Source organism: Maylandia zebra, linkage group LG7, assembly GCF_041146795.1.
Source record: "Maylandia zebra isolate NMK-2024a linkage group LG7, Mzebra_GT3a, whole genome shotgun sequence".
Classification (NCBI taxonomy): Eukaryota; Metazoa; Chordata; class Actinopteri; order Cichliformes; family Cichlidae; genus Maylandia; species Maylandia zebra.
In genome coordinates, this window is record NC_135173.1 from 54,603,865 (window position 1) to 54,613,988 (window position 10,124).

The 10,124-nt window shown below is 42.0% G+C and overlaps 1 protein-coding gene across 1 annotated transcript; it reads left to right on the plus strand.

Annotated features, from left to right (window-relative positions):
- Positions 1-1,057: 1,057 nt before the first annotated feature.
- Positions 1,058-4,326, plus strand: LOC101481738 (neuropeptide FF receptor 2). Its single transcript, XM_004549957.2, has 4 exons — positions 1,058-1,138; positions 2,233-2,571; positions 2,906-3,005; positions 3,111-4,326. The coding sequence occupies exons 2-4, from the start codon at positions 2,241-2,243 to the stop codon at positions 4,003-4,005; spliced, it is 1,326 nt and encodes a 441-aa protein (XP_004550014.1). The 5' UTR covers positions 1,058-1,138; positions 2,233-2,240; the 3' UTR covers positions 4,006-4,326.
- Positions 4,327-10,124: the final 5,798 nt, after the last annotated feature.

Here is a 10,124-nt window from a genome sequence, read left to right on the forward strand (position 1 = left end):
TTTCGGATTAAGCATATGTTCTATTATTCTCACATTTTTCACAAGATTTACAATTTGCCACTATTCTTAGACATACTATGACATTTTAACAACTTCATGTAAAGCAACACTATGGCTGTGGACTTTTGAGAAAGCGAAAACTAAAGGCAAAAAAGAAGCCAGTCTGCCCGGCCATAACAATTTCCCCCCTCTGACTTCTTTCTGTGGTCAGAGTCCATAGAGATTTGAGATATAATCATTTTAACATGTTAATTATACAACCTGAAGCAACTGCAGGTAATGCCTGAAGTGTTTTTCTAAAACTCACAGTAATTAACTATTTTGCGAGGTAAAAACATTAGCTGGCTTCCTCCCTTCTATCTCGATTTCTACTCAACATTCCACTCGCGAAGCACAAAAACTTTCTGCATCCTGATCAGGTATCGCTTTGTACAATCACTCCTCACACACTTTCTTCCTCATCTCTCGATCTTGCATTAATCAGATACTGATGACTTTTAAATCCCTCTTCCTTGCTTCTCTACAGTTGATGTATTTTCCCTTATTGGTTACCTTCAAAGCACATTTTCCCATTAATCATGAATTCTCTTTACAGTGTTTTTCCCCTCCTTCTGTGTATGTCCACCTATTGCCGAACTGGCAATAATCTAATGCAGTTGCACAGACTTTCATCACTTAGACTTCACATTTTCTCCACTTATGCAATGTGAGTGTGAAGGGTGAGTTGCAAAAAGTAAGATTTGACTAATGCCAGACTTAGTTAAATCCAAGGCTGATCCAAGACAAGCGATCACTTTAATCAGCACCTGTTTATCAGATTAATGTGCGAAAAAAAACAAAAATCAGCTGTCTGTTCTGATGGCCACCGTTGGCCCTCACTTGCAAGGAGTCCTTGATTAGTGTGACATCTGTTGTGATGAGTTCACACAACGCCCAGGGACATGTATTGCTCCCAGCCCCTGCAACACCCAATCTATCCCTCCCAAGCGAATCTTGTCTGTGTCATTTATAAGTGCAGGCTGAGGGGATGCAAGGGGTCTCAGTGTGCAGCTTGTTGCTCTGAGTGAAATTTCTGTCAAATGGATTTTAACCACTTGTAGCAGCAGAAAAAGGGGAGTAAAAAAATCAGCTGTTTAAGGTAAGAATGCAAGGGTCTACCAAAGTGATTTGGTAGGCTTTTAGAAAAGTAAGTCTTTCCCAGAATATTAGTTTTTATCACTTCTGGCTTATTTATCAGGGACAGAGTTGTAGTTCAATTATGGATCTGCATAAACTAATTTAATATAATATAATATAAAAAACTAAAAAAAAATGTGTAAAATAAATTTTTGCATTTTAAATATGTACATGAGCACAAACAAGCTACTTTTAACAGCTTCTGAGCTTTTATTGTGATAGATATTTATCTTTATCTAAACATAACGATGTCTTGTTCTCTATTAGAAAAAATAACAGTGCTTACTTCATCTTTGTTTAAATAGTCTGGATGACAGGGCCTTGACCTGATTCTATAAAAATTAAAAGAAAAAAAAAACTACAATGTGTAATGATGTGTTCGATTAATCTCCTGAGATGCAAGCTCTTGCTTGGAATACAAGTCTGAAAAGTAAGTATCACCTTTAAACAGTGTTTTTTCAAAATAGAAAATACGGAAAAGCGGAAAAGCCAAAATGTGATGCTCCAATAAGAGGGTGGCCTCAGGGGGCCTCAGGAGGTTAAAACACCTATGCATTAGATTTTTAATCCATGACACAAGGACACAGTTTGAATTAACAGTTTATTAAAAATAGCTGAGTAACTGAGTTCAACATCGAAGTCTTGGGAGAAATATGAGCATAGCTTTGGAGAATTTTAAAAAAAGATCAGAATAAAGGTAACCTTCCCAGACTGCTGTCTTACAGTAACTGCGCTAACAATCCACAGGCCAGCAGGTAGTGATTCCCACTGCTCCCAGAACAGATGACTTTTAATCAGTCAGTGTGAGCATCCACTGAATCAAGCTACTTGTACTGACCCAAGAATTGGTTTATTGATTACCGGTGAGGTTCTATTGGTCTATGTTATTACCAGTTGATTTCTTCTCCTGGTAATCAGGATTGCCTTCCCATCGGGAGGACCATGTTGATCTGGCTCATGATTAGTTGACTTTGTTTAGAAAAGCTGTTGGAAATGGCCAATCCCTTAACAGATTACAGTACTGCCTGACTCTATTCCTCTCTCTCTTACATCCAGATATCACCATGACCCTGAATTTTCTAAACACGACCTCATGGGAGGGCCTGAACTCCATCTCCAACTCCTCAGGAGTGCACAAAAATCCTTTGACCTTCCAAAACATCACTTATGTTGATTTCTACCTCCACAAGCCCTCAGTGGCTGCAGTCTTCACTGTGTCCTATCTGCTTATCTTCCTGGTGTGCATGGTGGGCAACGGGGTGGTGTGTTTCATTGTGCTGCGCAGCAAAAACATGCGCACGGTCACCAACCTGTTTATTCTCAACCTCGCCATCAGTGACCTGCTTGTCGGCATCTTCTGCATGCCGACCACACTGGTGGACAACGTCATAACAGGTGACATGTTCTCTCTTTCCCTATTTTTAAGGCACTTAAACACATGGAAATTCAAAATTTTACCCTAGAGTGTTATTGGAGCACATTACAGGATGTTTTTACTTGTGACCTTTTTTTTTTAATGCTAAAATAGAGAAAGGTCAATAAAGTTGTTAATTTTATCAGTAAGAAGACCAATAAAGGCAATTTAATCATAATAAAAACTGCTATAAGGTAAAAAAAAACAAAACAAAACAAGACATTGTCATTGTGTGAATGACGGTTCAAATAATCAAATGAATAATCAAATGAAATAAATCAATGATTTTATCTTCTTTTGTCTTCTTTTGGGCAGGCTGGCCATTTGGTCGGGTAGTTTGTAAGCTAAGTGGGATGGTTCAAGGCATATCTGTGTCAGCATCTGTGTTTACGCTGGTGGCAATAGCTATTGACAGGTAAGAGCTGTCATTTCTGTAATTTCTGATTACTGTTCACTTGTCTGTTTTACTCTGAAAGATTTACTTCCTTTATACATCTTCTTTAATCCCCTTTTCTATCAGGTTCCGCTGCATTGTTTACCCTTTCAAGCAGAAGCTGACCATTGCCACCTCCAAACTAATAATTGTCATCATTTGGGTCCTGGCTGTGGCTATAATGTGTCCTTCAGGCATCATGCTCCAGGTCACAAAAGAGCAGAGGGTGCGAATAGTCCTCGGCAGCAACAACGACACCCGTCCCTTCTACTGGTGTCGCGAAAATTGGCCCAATCAGGAAATGCGGAAAATCTACACTACTGTCCTCTTTGCTAACATCTACCTTGCTCCTCTTAGCCTCATTGTAATCATGTACGCTCGCATTGGTTACATGCTCTTCAAGACCACTATCTCACCTGTTAGGGGCAGTGGGAGTGAGTCTCTAGAAGGCAGTGGCAAAAACAAGTCAAGCATGGAAGGTCGTCAGACAATCACAAGGAAGAAGAAGCGAGTCATTATGATGCTGCTCGTTGTGGCTCTGCTCTTCATCGTATCCTGGCTGCCTCTGTGGACCCTGATGATGCTAAGCGACTACATCAGCCTGACACAGCATCAATATCGTGTCATTAATATTTACATGTATCCCTTAGCTCATTGGCTGGCTTTCTCAAACAGCAGCATCAACCCCATCATCTACGGATTCTTCAATGAGAACTTCCGCAGAGGCTTCCAGGCAGCATTCAAATTCCAGCTGTGCTCTGCTGACATTCTGCGCCAGAGGACTTACTCCCATCGGATCAGAGGAAATGCTGTGGTCCCCCTACGACCTGTCGCCCCCAGCAGATCAGGCTCTGGAGTTGGATCGGGGTTAGTGGAAAATAAGAAGAGCTCAAGTCAGGAGGAAGAGTGCTTGTCTGGTAAAAATGACATCAAAGAACAAGACGTGATCACGGAGGACCTGAAAAGGGTGTCCAAGATTTAGGCAGACTTTGACAATGTGCAGTGACTGCCCCGTTTCACAAACAAAGAGGTTTCTTTAACTTGTTCTAGATGAATTTAGACTACTTTAATTCCTTGTAAATCTAGATATGTCTTATGGTGTTATGGTGTCTATGGTTTTATGGTGGGTGTATATGGCAAAGTATGATATAAGCAGAGACTTTAAAATGACTCAAGACTTGGAAACGTCTCTACAACATCTCAAGAGCACCTATGATTCCTGCTTCCTGCTCATTATTTTTGTTCTCGGACAACTGCAGTAGAGAGTCCATCCATCTATCCATCCATAGTCTGGGATGCAGGGGTAGCAGTCTAAGCAGAGATACTCAAATGTTCATTTCCTCAGCCACCTCCTGGGCTGGGGCACTGAGGCTTTCTCAAGTCAGCTGAGAGACATATTCTGTCCACTGGGTTCTGGGTCTACCATGGGAGCTTCTCCCAGTTGGACAGTTGTCCAGGAGGCATCCTAGTCAGCTGCCATGACCACCTCAGCTGACTATTTCCAATGTGGAGGAGTACCAGCTCTACTCTGAGTCCCTCCCAAATGACCAAGGTCCTCAACATGTCTCTAAAGGAGAGCTCAGCATTTTGTCTGGGAAAGCTAAAAACTGCGACTTGAAAGCTAATATCTGCTTCAATCTCATTATTTTGGTTATTGGCCATAGATGAGGGTGGGAGAGCATGAATCATCCTTAGAATAGAGAGTATTAATCCTTATTTATCCTTTACTTGGCCTTGGTTTGGCCTCTTTGTTCATGTACAAAGATAGGCTGAAGTTAAATGGCGAGAGAATAATCTTTTTTATCTCCTTAAACCAGCTTTTTTCTAAGTGGCTGCCACTTGAAAACAAAAGAGTTGAAAAATGGATAAGTGAGGCTTATTATAATTATATTAAAGAACATCTTTGTGACATTAAAAAGATTCAAGAGTTTAAAAGAAAGTAACTGCAGCTGAGTGTTTAGAGGTATATGAGACCCAAGCCTTTGGTTCTCAGGGATTCCTTTATACATATGCAGAAATCATTATTTCAAACCTTGCTTGAAATGAGAATCTAAGATTGTAATAGATCCCCCATATTATTCATGAATTGAAAAAAAAGACTGAAAAAATCTTAATTGGTCTCCATAATTAATGCTGCTATCCTTACAATTGCCATGGTTACAGCAGGCACTGTAGCAAAATGCTCCCACAGTTACTTTGCCAGAAGTACAAAAGGAAAACAAATGGTGCGCCTTCACAGCAGAGGCACACAAAGAAATCAGTCAATAGTGAGTAACAGCAGGCCGTGCTATTGTTTCGTGCTATTGTTAACACAGATTTTTTGCCTCATGAACATTTGGTATGGATATAGTTTGATCACATCTGGATGGCAGTACACTACTAGCATAAGAAACTGTCTTCAGGTGCTGTGCAAATATTTCTCAGATGTTGGGTCATGGGCAGACATGGCATTTTTAGCTGAAAAAACAAAGACGTCTTTCATAAGAAGTTCCCCAAAGAGCTCCCATTTCAGCAGAAAATTGTAGTTTTAAAATTGTAGTTTTACAGTTTAATAAAGAAGTACAAGTGCAGCATCTTCAATTCTGTTTTTGTTCACATTCTAACTCTATACACTTTATACAAATATTTAAAAAAATGATTTGCACATATTTGACACATGTTATTTATGGTCTCTTCTGTGTATGCTGGTAACTGTGCACACTGTCTGATTGGTGTGCATAACATCCGTAATGTAAAAAATGTGTTCTTTAAGGATAAATGGTGTTTTGTAGGTGTAATGGTTATAAAACTGCTTTCAGTGGTTAAACTGGGAAAATACATCATTGATATGCTGTGTGTAAAACATAACTCATCATGGGCAGGCTTGTCTGTCTAATCCTTTTTTTGATGAATGCTGAGCTTATGTTCCTATATAACCTCAAAGTGAATGTAATGAAATGCGAAATATTGCTCTGCATATTGTTAGAGTCTGAAAGTGGAACTTACATATAACCAAACGTGTTTAGTGTTTTCATTATAAAGAAAGAAAGAAAGAATGAAACAAATGCATTCAAACATACGATATAAATAAAACTGATTTTTGTTTTCATTTTGGATTATACCTGCCAGTTTGTAAAATATGTTATACTGCACAGGCACACTCATGTCACTATAATTTAGATCAGCTTGTTGCTTGCTGGTTTACAGTGTTGCCCCTTGTTATAAAATATTTATCTTTCAGTATATTTTAATGGCTTCATAAGTTTAAACTCAATATATTATTTATATCATCCACTGTTGCGTCTTATTTAAAAAAGGGTTCAAAAATGATTCAATAAAGAAGAAGAAAATAACATCGCCACAACAATTAGCTACTTTCTGCTTTCTCTCCATATAGATAATGTTTATGGTAGGGATCTTAAAATAAGTGAGAGACGGAAAGGACAGACTAAGACTGTTCATCTCTGCTTTCATTTTGGTAATGGCAAAAATCATAAGGTGCCACCTACACATTTACCTTACATGAATTTCATTCCAACCGCTAGGCAGTAAATAATAATGAACTCCATACCAGTCAATAAACAGTAAGAGTATAATGGCTTGAATGAGCATTATGTGGAAGTGGCTGAATAACTATTGTATTTCTTCTTCTGCCAATAAGAACTACTGTGAGTAAGGGATTAATGGAAAATCTTTAACACTGCAGGTGACATTGTCTGGAACCCTGACTGGTCCTCTGATTTGCCTTGATTTTATAGACCCTGTTTACAGTTTGGAGTTTCCTTGAATTCCTTTTGTGCACACGCAATGTTGCTGCAATTTAATATCAAAATTCACATTTTACATATGAATTCAATACTCTATAGAGGCTAAGAGAGTGGGTGGTTTCCTGAGCAGGTTTTGGTGCTTGTTTTGCAGTGATGTTGTGATATGATATGTGTCCCTAGTAACATTTATAATAAATCAAAGACCAGTTATATGATCAAATGTAACTGCGTGGGTCCCTACAATTGTTTACCTGCTAATTTTTGTGACCAGGATTTGTCCAAAGATACTTTACATTAGAATCCACCAACTGCACATATGCACCAGCTGGCAGACTTAAGCTTAACCTTTTTTTTAACAAGTTTCTCATACCACAAATATTGTATATGTGGAATTTGAAATGACAGATGCAAATAAATACCTGCTTTACAGCCAGGCACACATGACTAGATTAACAGATAAAGTCTTACCTTGAAAAGTCTAATAAAAAGCCAGTGAGTCATCTTTTTAGACCACAGGTGAAGAGCCAGCAGGTTGATGAATACCACAGGTATACTAAATTGCAGTGTTCAATAACAAGTGGACCTTGGAAAAGGTCTTTCAAGTTAAATCATTATATAATAATTACTATTATTCAGGTTTGTGAAGGATATGTGCAATTCTTATAATATTATACTGTACTTCAGATGTTCTATTTAATGGTAAGAATAACTTCTTCCTCCTAGCGTTTTTCCCGCTCGGTTGCAGGGTCCGCTTTTCTGCAAAGTCGTCTCCACTTGGGTCGGTCAAGGGCGTCGGTCAGATCGGCTTCGATCTTCTTCACGTCGTCCTTGATTCGGTCCATCCATCTCCGCTTTGGTCTGCCTCTAGGTCGACGTCCTTGGGGGCTGAGCCGCAGTGCTGTTCTCACCACTGAGTTCTCATCGCTCCGTACCACATGTCCGTACCACCGCAGCCTCGCTTCTTGCATCTTATCTGTGATTGGCGCGATTCCCATCCTCTTTCTAACGTCGGTGTTCATGACGTGGTCCCATCGTGTTAGGCCTAGGCACCATCGCAGCATCCACATTTCCATCGTGTGAAGGGCTTGTTCGTGCTTTGCGGTGGCTGGCCAGCACTCGGATCCATAGAGGGCGACGGGGCGCACTACACTCTTGTAGATCTTTGACTTGAGGCGATTGGGCATTCTTCGGTCACACAGGACGCCGGTGACTTGGCGCCATTTCATCCACACTGCGTTGATCCTGGCTCGTACATCTAGTAGGATATCGCCGTCATTGCTGATCATCGATCCGAGGTATTTGAAATGAGGTACTTTCGCCAGATCTTCTCCATCGACACTGATCGTGCCGTCGGTCTGGGGGCCAGCCTCTAAGTATTCGGTCTTGTTGGTGGCCGAAGTCAGCTAGGCGAGTCTTCCACTGCTGCGTTTGGTATTGCAGTTCTATTCGCGATTCATCGGCCAGGAAGACATCGTCGGCGTAGAGAAGTGTCCAGGGATGGGGTGACTGGAGATCCGCCGTCGCAGTGTCCATGCAAAGGATGAAGAGCAGCGGGGAGAGTGCCGAGCCTTGGTGGACGCCCACATTGATGTTAAAGGGCGGCGATGTTCCCACTGGGCTTCTGACCACGCTGGTGACTTGTCGGTAGAGGAGCTTTGTCCAGTTGACGTAGGCTTCAGGAACTCCATGTGATCGCAGGGAGTGCCAGATGAGGTCGTGTGGGACACGGTCAAACGCCTTTTCCAAGTCGAGGAAGGCCATGTGGATGGTCTTGGACTTCTCTCGGTGCTTCTCCAAAAGCAGGCGGGCAGCATGGATGGCGTCCGTCGTGCCACGCCCCCTGATGAAGCCACATTGGTTGGGCGTTAAGTTGACGATTTCTCGCATCCTGGCGTCGATGATCCGTTCGAAAACCTTCATGGTATGGCTTAGGAGTTGGATCGGGCGGTAGTTGGAGCATTCAGCCACATCGCCTTTCCCTTTCCAGATGGGCACCGTTATGCTGGTTGACCAGGCTGCTGGGACGGTCCCGTCTCTGATGATGCTATTGAACAGGCTGGCGAGGACTAAGGCGCCTTGGCGCCCGAGCAGCTTCCAGACTTCGGCTGGTATGTCGTCTGGTCCGGTCGCTTTACCATTCTTCATATTTTTAACGGCTGTTTCCACTTCCTTGATGGTGATTGGCGGGACAGGTCCTGGGACGGGCGGGGCACTGTGGATTGGCTGGTGAGGGAACTCCACGTTGCAGATATCGGAGAAATACACGCTCCAGCGATTGAGGATGGCGGACGGGTCGCGGAGGGTTTGATGGTTGGCATCCTTGATGTGTTTGACCTGGCCAATATCCTGTGTTGCTCGATGGCGGCTGCTGGCAAGGCGGTAGATTTTGTTCACTCCTCCGGGCGTGTCCAACTCTTCATACAGTTGGTCATAGTGCGATGCCTTTGCCGCTGCTACCGCCTTCTTTGCGGCCGATCGTAGGGCCCTGTATTGCTGGTAGTCGTCATCGCTGCGGGATTGAAGCCACACTTTGAGTGCCGACTTCTTTTCCTTGATGGTTTGCTTCACGCTATCATTCCACCACCATACTTGCTTGTCGATGAAGTGCTTCCCTGGCTTCGTCGCCCCAAGGGTGTTGCCTGCTGCGTCACGTATTTGACTGGCGATGTTCTCCCAAGCCTTGTCCACTGGCTCATTGGAGTCCACGTCGAGGTGTTCAAGGGCGTCCATAAGCTGCTGTTTGCAGCTTATGGACAGATAATGGTAAGAATAACTAAAGTTTGCTAAAATGCATGTTGTCAAGTCACAATGCTTCTTGCAGAATGTCCTCTTATTAAGTTCAATAAAAACTATATTTTCATTTTAGTCTAGTTTTAGTCATACCTACTTTAAATTTAGATCATTTTAATAAAGCTGCAAAAGGAAACATTTAATGGTGTACTGGGGTTGCATTGTGTGCCTTGAATTGCTGAAAAGCACAATTATACAGTGGGGCAAAAAAGTATTTAGTCAGCCACCGATTGTGCAAGTTCCCCCACTTAAAATGATGACAGAGGTCAGTAATTTGCACCAGAGGTACACTTCAACTGTGAGAGACAGAATGTGAAAAAAAAATCCATGAATCCACATGGTAGGATTTGTAAAGAATTTATTCGTAAATTAGGGTGGAAAATAAGTATTTGGTCACCTCAAACAAGGAAAATCTCTGGCTCTCACAGACCTGTAACGTCTTCTGTAAGAAGCTTTTCTGTCCCCCACTCGTTACCTGTATGAATGGCACCTGTTTGAACTCATCATCTGTATAAAAGACACCTGTCCACAGCCTCAAACAGTCAGACTCCAAACTCCGCCATGG

Excerpts from the sequence above, each read along its gene's own strand:
- LOC101481738 (XM_004549957.2), top strand. The coding sequence starts at position 2,241 with ATGACCCTGAATTTTCTAAACACGACCTCATGGGAGGGCCTGAACTCC. Across the intron at positions 2,572-2,905 it reads GGTGGACAACGTCATAACAG|GCTGGCCATTTGGTCGGGTA; the intron begins GTGACATGTTCT and ends TCTTTTGGGCAG. Across the intron at positions 3,006-3,110 it reads GTGGCAATAGCTATTGACAG|GTTCCGCTGCATTGTTTACC; the intron begins GTAAGAGCTGTC and ends CTTTTCTATCAG.